The 21,374-nt window shown below is 38.6% G+C and overlaps 1 protein-coding gene across 2 annotated transcripts in view; it reads right to left on the minus strand.

Moving 5' to 3' along the window:
- The window catches only part of slc8a1b (solute carrier family 8 member 1b), a 136,127-nt gene extending 115,527 nt beyond the window's left edge, over positions 1–20,600 (minus strand). The window contains exons 1-3 of one of the 2 annotated variants that reach the window (XM_055162766.1): positions 20,488–20,600; positions 1,769–2,663; positions 808–972 (exon numbers count right to left, since the gene is read on the minus strand). In XM_055162766.1, the coding sequence (XP_055018741.1) occupies positions 808–972; positions 1,769–2,644 (1,041 nt within the window). In that variant the 5' untranslated portion in view covers positions 2,645–2,663; positions 20,488–20,600. Of the gene's footprint in view, positions 1–807; positions 973–1,768; positions 2,664–13,422; positions 14,014–20,487 lie in introns of those variants that run through there. The other variant, XM_055162765.1, reaches the window with a different exon arrangement.
- Between the last annotated feature and the right edge of the window lie 774 nt (positions 20,601–21,374).

Below are 21,374 nucleotides of genomic sequence, written 5' to 3' on the forward strand. Positions count from 1 at the left end.
AAATATTTTTTAAAAAGTGGTTCCACTTTCCACCTAGCTCTCTAGGAAATAAGGTCCTATGTGCAAAATTCCAGTCTGTCCCTTTAATTCTGGCATTCCATTAGTTATGCTGCTAAGAGTGTTATAAGTTCACTAGAGTTGATTTTGTTCGCTCATTCTCCAACAGACTCCTACAGCTCCACTCAAACAGTGAGATACAGGATTACATTCATACCAAACTCAATACAACTGTACAACAACTCACTGTTATGTAATAGATAACCCTATATCCTGTCAATCATCATGTCACTGTTGCACTGTTTCCCTATGACCTCTTGTATAAAGCTGTGATTGAATATTTTATTACTTATCTTTCTATTTTATTTTGACTTGTACATATACATTTATATAATGTCTTATTCAACACCTGTCCCCTGATATCTTTTTTGCTACTAATTTAGAATTTATTATTGCCATTTATATTTTTGCTCTGTTATAATATTATATTGTGATGTGTGAGCTACTGTGTACAAATAATTTCCCTTGTGGATCAATAAAGTTTGTCTAAGTCTAAATCTAATTTGTCAAAACAACATTGTATCCTTTATGAGCAGATGTAAGTAACTATAGATTTTATATATAAATTGTTCTGTATCATATCTATTAAAACTGTGAGAGAAAACCTGTGTCAAAACCTGAGCTTTCATTGCATTTTTAGGTCAGGTCTTTGCCCCAGAGAACATCTATATTTTTGCACAGTTACTAGCCCCTGGGATAGCCTTTACTACTGGGGCATTATTATTTAATCACTCTTTCTCTCACACTAACCTCTTTGTCTGGGTGCTTCTGTTTGAGTTCTTTCAAGATCTTGGCCATGTCCCTCCTGGTCTCCTCCTCATCCAGATCTTTCTCGTCGATATCAAATCCCAGGGGACCGTCCAGGAAGTCAATGGCGTGTGAGTTCAGCATTTTACCATCCATCTCAATGTCCACCTGTAGTCATGGAATCAAAATAATGCAATTAGCAAACTGATTCCTGGCAATTGCTTTTCAACTTAAATGTGACAAATGATTATTTCTGGTACTTAGAATTAGATTATAAGATGAGTAGATTGTTAGTTTGCCTTGCTGTTGACTGTAAACTGGAATATTGACAGTTTAAGGGATAAGATAACTTTCAGTTCAAAACTATAAAGATGCCAGGCCCCACATCTTCAGGGTTTTCACTTTGTATATACAGCTTTTTTTTTTTTTTTTAATAATCCCAAAAAAATTACAGGAATGAAGACAGAGATAGGTGGAAGGTGTAAAAAAAAAAAAAAAAAAAAAGGAAATGTAGAAGCACTCAAGCCTCAGGACAAATGCAGGACAATACTGGATTACTCAAACATGCATGAAGAAATCAAAACACAACTTTCAGTCTGGTAATGATCAGGGAACACCATTAAAAACTAAAAGGTTTAAAGGCTGGTTAAAAACTAAAAGTGCACAATATGTGTCAATGTGTACAAATGTCAACAAATAATATGATTTTGTTTGTTAAGTGAGTATAGAATAGAAAATGAAATATTGTGATTTTAATAGTAGGGCTGCTGTATTTGTGCAAAAAATCTTAAAGGTCCTCCATTAAAAATCGTAATATGGACCCTTTAAACAAAGAGATGGCATGCAGACTTGTACCCTTGTATTTGTATTTGTGGGAAGACTAATAGGTTAATTTAAGAATGGTTAAGCCAGTAGTTCCTCTGTCCATAAAGACAACACCTCTATGAATAGACAGTGTTAATACCTTGGAAGGCAGGGGTCGGTCTCCCTCTGTCTCAATGATCATGCCACGCTGCTTTCCAGTCCGGTAGCGCTTGTACACATACTTGTAGAAGAGCAGACGCCGATCAGCTATCCAAGCAAAGACCACACAGATGGGGAAGAAGAGGAAGGTCAGAAGCCCCTCCCACACCTGTACCACACCCGGCGTGATCACCGACAGGATCAGGTAGAGCCAAATGTACGCAAAGATACTCCAGGTTGCCGTGACGAAGAAGACTCGGAGATGCTTGACTTTCCTGGTCTCGCCATCGGGCACCACGTAGACGCAAAGTCCAATGATTACAAACATATTGAACGCGGCGGAACCTACGATGGTTGAGGGTCCTAAAGTGCCAGCGTCAAACCCATGGCCGATAATCTCAATGACGGACAGCAGAATCTCAGGAGCAGAGGAACCAAGAGCCATGAGAGTTAAATTTGACACAGTTTCGTTCCAGATTCGGACAGTGGTGGTCGTAGTTTCCCCATTGGGTTTCTTAATTGTGATTTCTTTCTCTTGGGATGTAATGACCTCTATCGATGCCATGAAGCGGTCTGCGATAATGGACACTCCCAGAAACATGTAGACAAGGGCTACAAAGTAAACCGTAGCCCGGGCAACCTTGTCACCGAATGAAGGATTTATGGGCTCCCAAACTGGCAAGATCACCCCTCTGGAGCACTCCTCTGGTTTGCTGCACTCAGATTTATTAGTGGAAACAGCAGAGACAGAGCCGTCCGAGCTGGGCTGAGGGGGCGCTCCAGCCACAGAGGGTTGGACTTTGAGGAGGAGAATCACAACGATGACTGTTAGTCTCAGGGCGGGGAACACAGCGGAGGAGCGATCCCAGCGAGTCATGGTGATGCTTATGGTGAACCTGTAAAGACAAAGAGAACGTTTTGAAGGTTTGTTTTATGACTTATGAAAATTTATGAAAAATAAATTAATTAAATTAAAAAGACAGAGAGTAAGGTTTTCAAAATGCTATTCGTATGTAGGCCTTTCACAATAAATGCTATGTCAACTTATTATTCAGTACTGTATATAAAAGCTGGAACAATATATTTTTTGGAATTTCATTTTTTTTTGCAATAGTTGTGAGATTTTTTTAATGTCAGATTTGAGCTGTAGAGGATAGAATAAATAACTTATGTGTGTAATCATTAGTTCATTCTGCTATTTATTTATTTCAGCTCAGGCTTTTTAATTATATTGTCTATTTAGAAATTAGTTTATTGGCATTGTCCTACTTTGTATCAGTGGCATAAATTTGTTTCAATATTACTGTTTATTTCAGTGTATCTATGTTTTAAAATATTGTGTTCAAAATTTATCGTGACAGGCCTATTATGATTATTTTGGTTAAACAAATTATGTGAAAAAGAAAAATCAAAACAATTAAAGGTCCGCACAATGTTTCTACGCTCCCAACATGAAATGTGTTATATATAAAACTATAAAACTACTACTCTTGTTGGTCCTGCACCTGCACTCGGCTGACGTACGTGTATTCTTTATTCTTTTTGGGAAAAATAAAACCAAGCGACTCAACAGATTCACTACAGTTACTCCAACCACACATAAAAGTTCTATAAAATAAATACTTCAAGATTTAACCACATTTAAAGGTCCACTATGTAACTTTTCTGGTGGTTTTGTCATTGCCTGACCCATAACTTGGCTTTTTTTTTCTCCATGGAGATAGATAAGTTTAATGCCATAATGAGGACCTTTCCCGGCAAAGCAATAACATCTCCATGGAAATAAGCAAGTGGCATTCCCTCCATAAAAAAGACAGATGGTGCACATAGAATATTAGGCAAGATGAAAACAATATATTTTAGAAGAAAAAACTTTCAAGAAGATACGTGCTTTTGGGTTTCCTTGATTTCTTTGCATGGCCTATAATCAGTGGTGTTGTGAATGGAGGTCCAGATCTCATAGTGGTCACATGTAACAGTATAATATGACAGAATTATCTACTACATCTATTTATTCACTTAAGGTTTAAACTCTGACACACTTATATTTGATGAAACAAATGTCTGGAAATGATTTTAATCAATGCCAAATGACTGGCATATTTAGTTACATTGCATATTTGATTAGTGTTTGGCTATGTTGTATAGAGGAAATCCAATGGGGACTGTGGATGAGGATTAGCATATTATGTGTCCTGTAATTAAAAACCCTTTGCACTATATGTTCAGTGGGGATATTCTGGCATGCTACGCTCTGATCTGAATTAACCATTTGCATATTTTATCTAGATCATGTCATGTTTTGCTTCCATGAAAGGAATAAACAACCAAATGCGTACTATGTAAAGTAGGTTAATTGGGATTTTAATTCCTCAGTTTTTCAGAGTAGAACTTATGGAATTGTACATATATATGGGCTCTCACACAAAAAAATGAGTGTATTTAATTAGACAAAGAAATGTATACATACGTACTAATGATTACAAACTGCTAGAACCAAGTGTGTATCTAAAAATAGTAGTCCTATATTGCACAAAATGTATTCGTATGAGTTTTAAGTCATGTTGTAATGCTGCTGCCTCATCAAAAACATACCTGGAGCTCTGTTTAGTTTTATTCATATGTTTGAGGAATCCTGCTAATCCAGCTTTATTAGTCTGTCTACATTTCCAAACCTTAAAATGTCCACGTTCACCTTGTGATGTCATGAAGCTGTGGTGTGCAAATTAACAGCTACCTTTGGCCTTTAGTTCAATAGAGATCAGCAATTACAGAGTTGAAATTATCCAAATGATTCTAGTGATGGTGTATGGAGTTTGAAAACACAGTGGAGCACTTCTTGTATCACCACATAACATTACAAGGTGGAACAAAAATATTTTCAGTTATGATATGCAGATTTTCTGTGTTAAACTTGTGTGAATGAAACAAAACACAACTCCAGGTCTGTTTGTGATGAGGAAACAACATTATAACAGAAAGTGGCATAATATGAGCCTGTTAAAGTTAAGTTAAGACTTAAGTGTGACTTCGATTCACTTTACAAGTTCTAGATCAAATATTGTCTATCACTGACTTTTAATGCACTCAGATCGATAACATATCCGGCGGCCTGCTCACCGATCGCCCTTAAACGCCCCTCGGATGGTGTGTTCACACTCCAACGCCAACATCTATTTCTCAATAATTAACTATGGACAGTGTTACCAGCCGATGCAGCAGAATCCCTGAAATATCAATAGCAGCAACATCCCCATATTGTTTTGTGCTTTTTCTCCTTCTCAGGCTAAATACATGAATCTGAAAATTAAGCTGTAAATCTGCCACACTGTGAATGCGTCACTTAAATCACACACAGCTAATGTTAAAAGCCTCGGGTTCGACAGACGCTATTTCACTGTGGAATGAACACAGAAGTCATTTCCACTGGGTGTAATCAATGTAAGAATGTCCACTGACGGCATTACACAGTGAGAGAGGAATTACCAGAGTGGGGAGAGAGCCAATGGTCTTACCCCAGCCCTCAAAATGTGCAATGATTCATTCACTGTCTGTCTGTTGGTTAGATACTTCACATATGATGACAATTTATGATCTTAAATGGGGGTGCAAACTGGGGCAAAAGCCATGTTAGTCAGTATCATTGCTACTATGGCTAAAGCTCCTGCAAAGTATGCTAAGGTGAGAAAACAAAAAAATATACTTCTACTAAAATGTAATTAGACACTGACAACTAGAACTGAGATATGGCCCTTTTTTTTTTTTTTGCACATACACAACAATGATTTTAATATTTAAATCCTTTAAACTTGTTTTAAAATAATCCTTGATTTTGTGATTTTGCAGTTTAAAAAAAAATCTTGATTATTAAAACCTTTAATGAATCGAATTAATGTGATTATCCGTCCAGGCTTACTGACAACCACACACTTTCATTCATCAAACATGTGTGTTTGATGGGAGGATGCTGAAGGGCCCAGAAAGCTCATGCTAACAGAATGCAGCCCCAGTGAAACAGTATTGGCAGCAACCTCCCAAAAATCTGGTTTAGTTTATTACTTTAAATATTATGAATTTATGAACCATATCCAATCTGATTAATTCCCCTAAAGAAAAGATCTTTTACACCAGAGTTGCCATCTGCAGTCCCTGGGCAGGTGAGTACAATTACAATACATTGAAAAAATCCATAAATTTACATTCAAAACACACAATCTCTACTCTGTCCCTAACTCTTCTAAATGTAATACCTTTGAGTAGGATACAGAACATGATCTCACTTTCACTCATTGTGCAGGCTACCACAGCTGGTCAAAAGAAATCTATTGTTCAAACAATACAATGCATCTGACCAAACTACACTAGCCATCTATTTAATTAAATGCCATTTGTGTGAGGTCCAAGCCAAACAGTGCAATTCAAGTCCTGTCCCTGTGCCTGGCGTCATTGTGTGGCCACAGAAGGCTTCGTGTGCCATTTTCATGCAATCAGTAATTCAGTGTGCTCTGGGATTGGTTGTTTTCACTTAAGGATGTCATTTTTCTTAAGGCTCATGACTAAAGAGCAGATTACCACGACAGCTGTTGTGTGCACTTTCTGTGATGGTCGGTCAGTTAACAACCTTGGCTTTGTCACAAAAGACACTGTAAAACTGCAAAATTGATTCTTGTGAGCTTTAAACCATATTAAAATGTTGCTACCTCATCAAAAACCTAGAGCTGTGTTCTGTTTCATTCACACATGTTTGAGATTATTACTGATCTGTCTACATCTCCAAAGCTCATAATGTTGTTCCACCTTGTGATGTCATGAAGTGGTAGTTTTCAAGTTAGCAGCTACCTTTTACGTTTTGTTCAGTAAAGATTGGCAATTTCAGGGCTGAAATTATCCAAATGATTCTACTGAAGGTATATGGAGTCTGAAAACACAGTGGAGCACTTTTTGACATGACATCACAAGGTAGAATGGTTTCTGTTTGAGAGATGAGCTCAGCCTAAATATGCAGGATTTCTGTGTTAAACATGTGTATGAACCAACATTACAACATAGAAAAATGAGCCCTTTAAAGTAGTCAGGAGTCAGGATAGCAATGTGAACACACATTTTACTTCTTGACCATGTGAAAGGATCTTACTCTTGTAGGTCTTCTTATCTATTCAAATTCTGCCTTGTGCCAATATTGTTTAAGCTTTAGCTACATTTTGTATGCTAACTACCGGGATTTACTTTACCAATTCAGAACTGCATTGTAAAAGAGTGCTTCAGTTTGTTGTTTCTATGAGTCATTGTAACTGGGATTTCAGCATTTACTGTGTCCTACGAAAATAAATACAAAGTGTAATTCTACTCTGGACAGGTTAGCACTTGTACATTCATATAAAATGCAAAGAGAAACTATAAAGAAAAGAAAAGGACTGAACAATGAAAGACTTACTCATTTCAGAAACAAAATGCAGGCCTGTCATGGCAACACATTTTGAAGCATAATATATTGCTGCAGAGATATATTGCGATAAATGATAAAAGTGCGACAACCTTACGCCACTGACACATTGACAATAACGTAAAATAATCCCAGTAAACCATTTTTAAATAGACAGTATCAAGTACAGAATCAACCAATAATTAACCATAAAAATCATTTATTTAATCTTCTACAGCTCAAAACGTATTGTATTACAACAAAAATACCCCACATTTTATGAAAAAATTGTGCACACGATAAATATTGAGCCCCAAAATATGCTGTTCCAGTTTTCATATACTGAACGATAAGTCGATATTCTACTGTAGTAGTAATTATAGTGACAGGCCTGTGGAAATGTCTAAGATTTAACATGTTTTCAAAACATAAATGACTATAGTTTTGAATTACTTGTTTCCATACCCATACATTTTGCGTATTACTGATTTTAGGCAGATATTACAGTGCACACAACTTGTCTAATCACTCCTGAAGTTTGCTCTGGAGTACGACACACGACCTATGGGGAAAACAGGCTGTTTGATTTAGAGCCAAGTAATGACAAAATATATTGATGGTGCTTTCATCAGTGCTGATTTCCCTATTCTGAGACAATTTTGTGTGCCTCAGGAATGACTGCTATTTTGGTTTGCTCAACTGAAAAAAAAAAAAGAAAAATCCCATGACCTCAAAACTTGGCTGGTTTTCAAATGGAACACATCAGACAAGACGACATAATGGAGGTTCAGCACACACGCACACGCACACACACACACACACGCACACACACACACACACACACACACACACACACACACACACACACACACACACACACACACACACACACACACACACACACACACACACACACACACACACACACACACACACCACCACATCATGGTCCCCTGAGGCAAATACAAAAAAGCCATACTTATGAAGGAATCTAAAATCATGTTCTACATTCAGACGAGATGTTCCCAATCTATCTCCATACCGATCAGTCAGAGAGCCAAAGTGGAAGATCAGTCCAGCAGACTCACACAGAAACCACTAGCATTACATCATATAGGAAATGATGATCATTAAATGTGACACTGTGGGTCAGATCTGAGGAAATGCTGACTTTGAACATAGCAAAGACCGCAAATTGTATTTTGTGAATATAAAAAACATGCAAATGCAGACATGCTATATACATACAGAGCATACACTACAGGACATGTGACACCCATAGTGTTTGGCTCCAGTCAAATGAATCTCACAAGGCTAGATGTTATAGAAGCAAGGAGACAGGTCCATGTTAGGAATAGGAATTTATTTACATTCAAAATAGTGAAATAAAAACACCAGTATCATGTAGAGCGGGTTAATATGAACATTTTAAGACCAAAATGATGAGACTCACTGCAGCAGTTACAGAGAGAGGGGTGACAATTTTCCAGTGTAAAGTCAAAGTTGATGGAGCCAGAAGTGTCCCTGTGAAGACTTCCTATGTGGAATGCAGCAGCTTGCAGGTTAGCTACATCCATTTATATACAGTCTATGATATAGACATAGCAGTACTAATCTACACTTCATTACTACTACTGGTACTGCTGCTATTGTCACTAATCTCCGTGTCTTGACAATTATTACTGCATTCATAACACTACAACCTAATACTATTACAATTTGCTTCCCTTCTAGATCATGTACCACTGATACCTCCATGATGCTGCCGATTCTGTACATGTACACACGTCTTGTAGTTACAGGGTTGTTTCTCAAAATGACTGCTTTTACGTTCTGGTGCAGTAGCCTACAGCAAACAATCCATCCATTTAATGCAGTATGATAGTACGACAGTATGATAATCTGAAAATATGGCAGTATGATAGTATTATAGTATGATAGTATGCTACCCCTTCTCACTTTTACCATCCCAATCAATACCACTTTTACCATACCACATGAATATAGAAATCAGATATCAACCAATATGCATTTTTTCATGGCTGGTGCAGATACTGATTGTATAGAATCCAGAGAAATTGACGGCCGATAAGCTTTGCCGATATTTTTGGGTTGATATGTAGATATGTATTTTGGACATTTTCCCCAAATTATCCAATTAGAATCCAGTAATTATCTGCAATCTTGTTTTACTACAAACTGTGTAGAGAGCCTTGTAGTCATATTTTTGCAGTGCCTTTTTTGGACAAAAGTGTTCAAACAAAGCTTTATGCATATTTTTCATGCACATTTAGGCAGCTGGTTGGCCCAAACAAAAGATCAGCCTGCTGGAAATTTAAGGCCAACAGCCAAAAACGCTAAAAAAAAATGCAAATATCAGCCTATTTCTATCTCTAATTGGTGGATGCCAGTGTTGACTATCCAATATGCATTGAGCAGCACACATCAGACATAACTATGAAATATTAAAGTCCTGCACACTAGAGGGGCAGAAGAAGAACATTAGCTAGAGCCCATTTCCCAAACTGTATTCTGCAGGTTTTACTCTCCACAGCCCCTAGATCTGAAACATTTAGTATATCGATGGTCATTACATTGATGCTCATCTCCAACCTGGCCAGACCTCCAGTCATTTTGTCCTGCCAAATCATTTAACTCAGAGGAGAAAATACTAACTCCAGGCTAAAAACTATCTGCCTGTATCTGCCATCTGTGGCTGGCAAGTGACATGTGCACGGTGTGCCAAAGTGTAGGTGAGGACTGCTGTCAGTTATAATGGTCAATCTATATAGTGTTTGTAGAAGTAGTAGTGGTAGTAGTCATAGTAGTAGTAGTAGTTTAGAAGTAGTAGTTATAGTAGTAGTCGTAATTGTACAAGTTGTAGTTGTCATCAAAGTATTATGCAGTAAGGTAAGGTAGTAAGTAATTAACGTAATTACAGTAATAACAGTCATAGGAGTACAGTACATGTCAGCTGTTGAAGTTATAATACTATACTCAAAATACTAAATACGAAATCTTATTTGAAATTCAGTTTCATAATCTTACGAGGCATATGTTTTGATAACCTTTTGAAAAGTCCAGTATACTACCAGGCCTGTACTATGGCATACGGCACTGGTCTAAGCCACTGACACATATAGCATCCCAACAGCCCTATAGTTTGCTGACCTTCTTTTCCTTAATCTCGGCCGTCCCTCTATCTTGGCCAATGCAGCACAATGGACTCAACTCAAATCTCATATAATTCCCTTCACCATTATCCAGCACACACTCTCTCTTTCTCTCTCTCTCTCTCTCCCTCTCGTCATGTAACCTCCGCCTTCATTTATATTTCATCAGCGAGCTTGTTCATATCAAAAGATGAGGTTTTCTCCTTTTCATGTACTGAGTCCATACCATCCATGAGGCCACACTGTTTCTTTCATTCTTGCCAAAATGCATCAATTTAAAAAAGCTCAAGTCATGTGCCTTGGAGATCAAAGATTTTTTTAAAGCCACCGAGCAACTCGCAACATTCCCTTTCACTAGTTTTCATCCTTTTACTCAGTTCTTCTAGTTTTTTGTTTTGTTTTGTTTTTGAAGTAGTGGGTGCCATGTACCTCACCCATCCCTTTCTATACTAATTATGATAATTTAACTTTTGGGTAGAACTGATCAGACTTAACACAAATAGGACAAACTTTGACCTTCCCTGAAATGTTTTTGCTCTCTGTCTATGGAGCAGCAATAGCTCAGCTGAGTGGAAAGTACAGTATATACTCCCAGCATAAACATCATGGGTGCAACTTTCGGCTCCACTGACCCAAGGGTTGGCTGATTAGTCCCAACTCACAAAGGTGAATGCAGTTGTTGTTTCCTAAAGCAAGACACTTAACCCATCTCGCCCCAGTATCAGCTTAAACTGTTGTATGAATATGTGTGAATAGAAGAGTGCTTCATTTAATGCCTTGAAGGTAAAAATGCGCTGTATAAAATAAAGAAATTAAAATGATTTCAAGTGGAAAATGACATTGTAAAAAATAATAGAAAAAGTGTTTATTAATATTATGACATCAAAATCTGTATTGTGTACAGTACTGAGTCTCCTTATTAGTAATGTAAAGTTTGAAATGTTAGTATTTTTGACCATCTGCCTGTGTCTGCCTGTACACAACATCAAACTGAACAGATCTGGTGAATAGCCCTCTCTGGAGCCCTAAACCCTAACTCTCTGGAACCTATCCATTAAATAAAGCCAATGGAGAAAGCTATATTGGGATTCAGCGTATAATCTTAAACCAAAACTGGAGTGACAACCATTTCAGTGTTCTCAAGTAAACAGTATGCTTTTGCCCCGTTCACATTTGGACAGCCTGACAGCAGTGGGGGTCTGCCTTCACACTGCACAGCTAAAGATGGCTGTCATATTAAAGGCTCTATTCTCCATGGGGGAAACCGAAGAGCCCACGTCTGGAGTCAAGGATGATCCGGTGAAATGAAAACCAGTTTCGACAGCTTGTAGTGCGAGGCTAAGGAGTATGAATTAACCCATTACACATTACTTAAGGTCAAACAAATACATATGCATAATAATGACCTGTGATAAATGAGCAGCTCACAATCTGGCCATTGATCCCATAGATTAACTCGTGTTGTGACAAGGATGACTAGCCTTTACCTTAATAGATATTGAACAGTGAGATCGAAGTCACAGTATCTCCCATAGCACACCCAATATTGCACCAACCAAATTAATATATATAAAAATAACAACTACATTATAATTATTGGAAAAACACAATACTAGACAGTTTGACAGTGGTAGTGTGACCTTGTGTTAGGGGACGCTGTTGACTGTAAACATATTGAAAGTAGACACCTTTGCAAATCATCTCTTTGATACGTGGGAACCAAGAATTGACACTACTGAAACTTAACACTTGTTTTAAGGTACGACTCAGAATATATACTTTTCTACTGCAATTACAAATGCGGTCAGGGTTTGACACCTAAAACATGTCAAAAAGGGAAATGACTTTGTTTCTAGTGGTATTTGAACAATGTTAATGTGATCTATTAATTTGTGGATTTTGCTAAATTATCTCAAATGTGCTCAATTTACTGAGAGAAAAATAAAGCCACAAATACACCACAGAACTGCAGTCTCTCTCTCTCAGCCACTTCCAGCAAAGTGAGAGGATCTGGCCGCCCCACTGATTGCTTGCATCTCTGCATGTAAATGTAGTCAGATTCCCACCACAGCTCTTGAACGCAGCACCACGCTGGTAAAAGGTCCACTTTAGCCTAATCTCTGCATATTGTACTGCATTAAATTACACTGCACTGCCTTGCGTCATATAAGAGCCTACATATCTCTTATTATTCTCAACAGTATGAATAAATACTGGGACATGCACAGGTTGGAGTCTGCCTGATGTTGTATAGCCCCGGGAGAAGTCAAGTGGAAATGAGCAAGATTTAAAATGCTTTCTGGCACCTGCTCGCTTGTGTGGTACGCCGTGGTACAGCGATGCGCAAAAGGATTCTCCAAAACCACACACCACTTTGCTCTGGAACATGAGGAAAACCTCTTTAACGAGCATTTCAACATCACGATTAAACCACATAAAGTAGCGATGAATGCCAAACAGTGTCCTTAAATCGCTGTATTTCACTCTCTGTAGTAGACTATCAAATCTTTTATAAAGTAGCATTCCATTGGGTATCCTACTCCCGTCAGTGCCTATAACATCCGGCATTTGGCGCAAAGGATGGGTTAACGCTGCAGAATTGCGTAAATCTGTCACCCTGTGTGCGCCTTCAAGCAACTGGGCAATCCATCCTCCTAAGTATTTCCATCCTCAAAGAACATGGGGTGGGGGGCATATAACCATGGTCCTCGCGCATGGGTTTTTCCCCTCCAACTTCCATGCTGAAAGCCTATAAAAGGTACCAGCGTGCTTATCTGGACGTGCTCTGCATGCGTAATGATTATTCCCCAAGTAATCAACGAAGAGGGAAAGGGGAGGAGGGCTCGTAATAGACGGGCCATACAAGAGTAGTGAAAACATGCAAACAAAAGTGTAATGAAAGAGAAATCAGGACGGGTGGATTGGATCACCACGTTGTATCCATTGATTCCTAACGCAAAACACTGGCGCTCTGTTCCATTCATACACACTAAATCAAAACTGCCTATGCGTAAAACACGTTAACTCCTGTCCTTTCTCACATGCATCCACAAATCTTACCTTGGTTTTTACTCGGAGGAGAGCGGACCGCGCGGTGGAAGCGGCACCACGAGCTTGATACCAGTTCTAGTAGCGAGCACAAGCAGTAGTACGAGTGCTAGTAGTTGTAGTAGAGGTAAGCCCAGCAGTAGGGAAGGCTAATGGAGACGCAGGGACCTCTTATATGCCGGCCAAGGCGGCGTTTCCACCAACCAAGACGCACAAAAGGAGGCAGAACACTCCAGATTCCCATGCACTGCAGTTTTTCTTCTTACTCGATTATTTGTTGATCTTGTCTACTGTTGGATTACTCCTAGTTTCCATTCAGCTCGACGGTGCGACCTGTATGATCGAATGACCGGAGAGGCGCTTCATCAGCAAACCCGTATTATTTGTTGTTGGTGGTTGAGGTAATGGGACGCGGCGCGCTGCACGGACGACTTCTTCCTCATTCTTCCCTTCCCGTTTCCCCTCTCGCTCTCAGCCAAGCAGCCAGAGAAGTGCGCGGAGTGGAGACAGCGGCGGTGAGTGAGCAGGTCTCCTTTAGTCTCCAGTTCTCTCGCTCACTCGTTCGCTCGCAGACTCCCGGATCAGCCGCCTCCTCCTCCCTCCTCTGCTCTAGCGGTGTGTACTTTTGTGTCTCGCTATTATCCCGCCTCCCTGCCCTGCTCTCGTCCGCTTTCCATTGCTCACCCCGTTCACCCAAATGCCCCACTTAATTAACCCTTGCTCTGGATTTATCAAAGTGCGCGAATCAATTCTTCTCAATTCTATCCACTAACTGACCAAACTGGATGACATATGGCAGGAATTCAGCTTGCCCATATTTAATCATGCTTTCCATACTAATATCTTGTGAAGTTTTGCTGGTGTTTAACTTATCAATAATAATTATCTTTTTTTTTTTGTTGCGATGTCTTGTATTATTGACATAGTGAGGGCTCCGTTGATGCCTGATAAGAGCTCTGTCAAAGCTGCTCCTCCAATTGATCCCTCTGGTGCAGCATGAGGTGGAGGGGCATAACAGCAGGATGCGAAGTTGTCCATAAGACTTCTATGTCAACAGTCATATACCGTACTGTCAATATCTTCAGTGTGTAAAGCCTAATAATAGACATAATAGTCTACATGATACTCACATTTTATTTTCTCCATTTGCTTCAGTGTCTGTCCCTGATTTTTGAGCTAATTTTGTTTTGCCCCAATATTGTAAATAAAACAGGGTCAAAATAAATCTGCTGTGTGCCATCTGCTCCTAATTATAAAAATGTATTATTGTCCAAGAACCAGGAAGTGTGCTGTTACCATGGTTAGATTGACCATAATGACAAAAATCCGCTTTGGTCTCTGAAATGTGTGAAAAGCATTTATGATGCATTGCAGTGAATTACTGGGCTATAGGAAGTCTTAGGAGCATGGGGAATAACTAAACTCTTTAAAATGAACTAGTGCTGTTAGTCAAGTTTTAAAGACAGTAAAAATCAGGTACAGCACCTTTAAGTTTTTGTCATGGAATGTAATGCCAACACAGCAATTTGTATTTATAACAAGAATACCTTTTAAATGGCAAGTGGCTAGTCATAATTTACTCAAACGGACATTCAATTAGTGATTGGGGATTTTTACTTGAAGGAGGCAATGAAGGGCATTCTTACAAAATGGCCATCTCAAGTCTTGGCCTTTACTCCAGACTGGATACCTCTGGTACACAGCACATCCCAGGGCTACAGCAAAGAATCAGTCAAGAACAGTTAAACAACTGAGATCACAAAAGCAGCAGGGTTGGCTCAAGTTGGCTAAGTGCTCATGACAAAGTGATTTAAATTTGAAGTAAAAAGGTCAGACACAGTGAGGGTCCTGGCAGCCTCGATGGGAACCTGACGAGAGATAACTGTACACAGCTTCAAAGTAGCACAGGTCAAGCTGATCACACACATGTAAACACACCTCCCCTCATGTAGCGTCCATCATAAGTTTACAGGCAATACTACCACTGTGCCACGCAACACTACTGTTCAGAAATGCAGAAGAACTGGCTCAAAACACTGACCGTTTTCCAGATAAATTGTGAATGTCAAACAACATGTTAAAGTGAAGCAAAGTTGAATAATTTGGGAGTGGGTGTATGACACATTTCAGGAATTTTAATTATTTCAAAATTACATGGAAAGAGGGCCTGAAGTTTACTGTACAATCTGATGAACGACCAAAGTTTGTGTTTTGTATCTCTGTAATACTGCAAACAGTGTGGAGTTACATCGGACCCTTTGCCTGGTAATTCCAGCATGAGATCTCTCTGTATTTTTTATACAGATTGATATCTGTCTGGCCCCCACTTCCTCTGTTGCACCATGAGTCCGGCCGAACATGATTGTGCACTCAGATCAGTTTTTTTCAGTGGCGTGTGTGAAATGATGGAGCTCATTGGTCACTCATCATTTACAAATAAAATCTAATTTGTCACACCTCAGATTACCTGAGTTTAAGTCTTAGCTCAGTGATTTCTCAGAAATCTGTAATCTGTAATCTGTTTATTAATCCCCTGTTGTATTTGTTTTGTTTATTTTTGGGATATGAATGGACCATGCATGTCTCTGATTGGCTAATCCACCTGTCAATCACACCCATCTGAAAACAGGGAGACTAAATGATCAGACTCCCATCTTTGTAAAGTATTGAAGAAGTGTGTATTCTGGATGCTCTTCATCAATTATTATTATGTTTTTCCTAATAATGTCCTAAAGCACAGGGCCTCTTTTTATTGTTTCTAATTGTCCTATACAAACTTGGACTGAAAAGACAAAGTCAGTCTGTTAAATTAAAATTGTAGATTTATTTACATGTGCACATAAAATTGATGTATACGAATATATGTGTATATGAATATGAAGTATACCCTACTATATTATGACTACTACTACTAATTATTTTAAAGGATGTCGAAAACTACTGGTGGTTGAAAGGAATTTAACAACACTTTCATTAAAGTATGTAAACAATGCCTGGGGATAATGACCTAGTAGTCCTGAAAACCTGTTTTACTGTGTGCAATACACGCAAAAAAAACAAAAAAAACAACAACAACACAGCATCATTTTGGTAAGAAAATGTAAAAATAGCCCTTCACTCCACTAAGGAAGCATACAGAGATGACAGGCTGCAGTGTGAGCGGGGCAGAGGCAGACAGACAGGCTCAGGTGTACACTCACATGTCTTTGGACACAAGGAACAGAGATATACGACAGAGCTGACAGGCTGAAACAAAGAAGAAAGACACCACTGAAGGATATGGAACCAATCAATACATGCTTAAGTCGAATTAACACAGGACTCAGTCTATTGTAGCACTGGGGACGATGTAAGAAACAACGTAATAGTTTAGATTAATTATTTAAAGGTCTTCAGCCTAAGGGGCCCATATTATGCTTTTTTCTGATCTATGTTATTATGTTGTTTCCTCATCAAAAAACATACTTAGAGTTGTGTTTTGTTTCATTCACACACATTTAACACACAAACCCTGCATATTTAGGCTGCTTCTTCTCTTCTCTCAAACAGAAAACACTCTGGTCCATGTTGTGAGACACAATCACTAGAGTTATCTGGATGATTTCAACCCCTTTCTACTGAATTAAAAGGCAGCTGTTAATTTGAAAACTATCACTTTATGACATCACAAGGTGGGACAGAGTAATATAGGACCTTTAAATTAACTATAAACATGCCAGATTTAATTCTACTTCCTAAAATTGCTGCTATGTTAAATTTTTTGTTTTGTATTCGTGTTTGTATTTTTGTTTTTTTGAATGATTGTTATATCAAATAGCAAAACATTGTAGGCCTATCAGGTCACAAACTCATGCTCATTTGTGGAAAGTTTCTTTTTGGTTTTGTTTCCATTCTTTTTTTTCAGCTGAGTTTGTAGTAAGTCAAACAGTAATAGATGATATAACATGTATGTGCTATGATAAATGGATGTGAAGGGAGCATTAGAGCCTCTGATGTGAAGTTGACACAAGGAGGTAATAGCTTCAGTCTGTCCATTCATAATTCAGAGGTCTGCACCCTGGGGTGGCTCTGCAGTGCACAGCCTTTCACACAACTGCCAATCATAGCGTTAGCATTAGCTAGCAGCCTGATCGCTTCTCATGACGTAAGAGAGATACCCAGCATGCAGCAACGCTAAGGCCCATCTACCCCATGGGGCTTCATCTATAAATGGTCCATTCATGGGAAAATGGCAATATAAAAAACATAAAGTATTTATGTGATTTAGGGTGCACAGACTGACAGCTGCGAGTAAGATTGGTACTGTTGGGGTTCAAATGGCGTCACAACATGTTATAGGACAAAAAGACTTAATACAGATGGGGGTCGACTAAAATAATTATTGTTAGAACACAGATTTCTGTTGCAATACAATGAGTCCTTGGGTCTAGTCAATAATACAAATGACTAGCTTCAACATTTGTGCTTTTACCTTTTGAATATTTCATACCAAAATGCAATTTTATCTTATTTGAATCTGAAAAAAACAAAACAATACAATACAATACAATATATTTTGTAAACATCTGGCAATACAATTCCATTCTCTTTATTTTGACTCACTGAATACAAAATAGATTTCCTCCTGTCTTTCAGTGTTAGGCTCTCTGAAGTTTAATTCTGTTATTATTGTAGTACATAGATAATAGACTAGACTAGATAGATGGATAAATAAATATAATAGACAGTCTATTATTCTGAATGTTTACATACAAAACTGAATTCCTGCCTTGATCTGATTACAATAGGATTTATAAACAGCATATAAAGGCCCAACAGGAGACTCCAGTTTATAGCCTGCTTGTGTAACGAGGCATTGAACTGTACAAGATACAAAACAGCCAGGAACATATCAGACACTGTGCTGAGGTGTACTTATCCATAGATAGAGAGAGAGATAGAGAGATACTTTATCGATTCCAAAGGCAATTCAGGACAGAGAAGACCCAAAAGACTGTTTGTCTCCCACAGAGTTACGTATGTGTCCAAACTGTGTGAGCTACTGTGTCCAAATAATTTAACTTGTGGGTCAATAAAGTTTGTCTACCTCTAAGTCTATATTTAATACTGTATTTAAAAGTGAAAGTAAAAAATCTAGGGATGCAATGATGTGTTCTGACAGGTCATGAATACCATTTGTGGACATGAACCAGAACAAGGCTGCTTCTTTAGTAAACATAAGAGCTTGTACCAATCTGCATTTTTGCTTGGAAAACACAATGTAAATATTTAGCATGATTTCATCTTGATTTATTATTCCGTCCAAACCTGCAGTGGCCATGGTCTGAACCAATGAGCAGAATACTGGGGGGCTCCTCTCCACTAGATGCATTTTATTAGACTGTCACTATGATTATGATAATACCCCACTGCTGCTTTGAAATAGGATCATTTACATTTGGGTCTAATTCGAATGTGGCCATATAAAATAGTGGAGGGGCTCTGTGCTAAAGATGGCAATTTATCATGGAATACTATGACACTGTTTCACACACGCACCCGCCTCCTGATGCATTACCACAATAATTTGAGCCTGCAGCATAAGCACAATGGTTAAATACACAGTAAAGGTGGAAGTCAGTCACACCTGAGTTCACTTTCTATCCTCACAGAAATATACAAACCTGGAGGGGGGAGTTAGTGGAGCACTGACACAGTCTCCTCCAGCAGTGGGTGGCAGATCGCATTCAGAGTAACTCCCAGTGACACAGACTAAAGCCACTGACAGCCTCTAACTACTGCAGTAACAGGGATACAGAACATGTTACATAAAAGTGCATCTCATCTTAAGACCTACTTTTATTCTCTGGATTTTAGCACTGCGTGAGTTGTGTGGTCCTCTGTGCCTTTTGTTTATTTTATTTTATTTATTGCTATGTTCTTATTTGATGTTACTAGTACTACTTGGTTGGGGGTTGGTCACCTCCTTGTTTCTATGGATATGTTATTGCTCTGCCTGAAATGTTCCACAGTATGACACTGACAGCTCTCCCTTACATTTATGAAATTACAAGTGGTTTTATAGGTCAAAAATACATACAAAAACAGGCATTTGGATTGTGAGTGCGATTGTTTCTCCACAGATCTGACCTGTAGCTTGTCTGGTTTGGTCTTCTTGAAGATAGAAAGGCTTAATAGTACAGTGTAAAACTTTCCAGACAAAGCAGTAACATCTCCATGAAGAAAAGCATTTGATGGACCCTCTACCAGAAAAGGTACACAATCCACTATGCATTAAAGGGGGCTAGTGAAGTTAAATAGAGCTTTATTTTATATTCCCGTTATATTTTCTTGTATCTGTATTGTGCACTTTGGAAATTGTTTTGTTTATGAAATGTGTTATATAGATAAAGTGGATTGGCTCTAAAACTATCTCAACTATGACACAATCACAGAACATCATTCAGGCTCAGAACAGGTTACAAACAAAGTAATATCTTGTCTTATGTATTATTATTACTGTATATGTTTTGTCTGTTTTGTTTATCTTTTTTCTGATATTGTTCCAACTGTGTAGCCAACAACACTAAAATTAACAGACCTAGTTGTTTACATTTCCTGTTAATAACTAAATCTTTTAAACTACACTACAACTACAAATGTGAACAGTCCCTGAGACGCATTTGTATGAGTGTTCAAAACAGCAAGCTGCTCTTGTGACAGTATTGGCTTCTTTAATTTCTTAACCGGAAGTTCTGCAATCTTACTGGGCGGGACTTCCAGCAGTTGTGAAAAAGGTCTATATAACGCTCACTACAGTCTTCACTACAGTGAATGGAGTAGACGTGCTTCTTTGTAGCTCTGAGTTCTGTTCTTTAGATGAACCAGTTTTCACCAGGCCCTGCCTTCCTACCCGGATGCAGGGATTATTCACTCAATACATTACATTTCTTTATACTGTGCAGGTCTCTATGTTTGCCTTTGAGACAGTTCTGAAACACAGTTTAAGTTCATTTCTGGTTCAAGTCTGTCACCTCAACAAATGTTTTAGACAAAAACGTTTCACTACACATCCAAGTGGCTTCTTCATTTTCTTACCTGATTAGTTGTTATGACTCCACTTGTGTGTACGTGCATAGTTTTGGTGAAATCTTGTCCAGGACAGGTTACATGTATCAGACACAGTCCCTTGTTGTAGCAGACTGGTGACAGTGTTTTCTCTTGTGCCATTAGCACACACACATGTTCACACATTAAGGCGGGTGGTTCTGACTAATGTCACTGTGGGCCATAGGCAGAGCTGAGTCACTGTTGGTGTCCTCATATGAGAGAGTGATGATGCCATCACTGCTTGAAGAGACAGTGTTGGACATGTCGGAGTGACAATATTCATCAAGAAGTGCTTAAGTATAGTATTGAATAATGAACAGTTGAATGCAAATTGGTGTTGTAGGATAAACTGTAGTAGTCTGAGAGGTGAAGAGAAGAGTCACAAGGCTGGAGTTCTAACACAGGAGAAGTTTATTTACGAGAGTACAGCATCCAGCACCTGGACACATGAACCCTCAAGACATCATGATAGTGTTGTCCATTCCAGTCTAGTGCAGTTCGGTCTAATTACTCTTCCATTGTAGGGAGTATTATACCAATGACATAGGCCATGATAACAAGGGCTGGGAGTAAGTACCCTAGATACAACACAGAAATGGAATTCCTTTAACAAGAGGTATTTGTCTTTAGTTTGTTTTTATATAACCAAATGAGCTAACTCATGTAAAATTTACAAATGGGATAATGCTTATTCAGTTTAAGTTAATCAAATTAGCTCTTTCGCTGTGACTTCATTCTTGTTTGCTGCAGCAATTAATTTGTCCCCTTGTTGCAATTTATATCATGATGATGGCTTATGTTATATTACAGATGCTGACCCCCTGATGCAATTTTCCATTGAAATGTGTGACTTAGCCCAAATTTCCAGACTTTCT

Source organism: Boleophthalmus pectinirostris, unplaced genomic scaffold, assembly GCF_026225935.1.
Source record: "Boleophthalmus pectinirostris isolate CB_2022bp ecotype Guang Dong unplaced genomic scaffold, ASM2622593v1 HiC_scaffold_5, whole genome shotgun sequence".
NCBI lineage: Eukaryota > Metazoa > Chordata > Actinopteri > Gobiiformes > Gobiidae > Boleophthalmus > Boleophthalmus pectinirostris.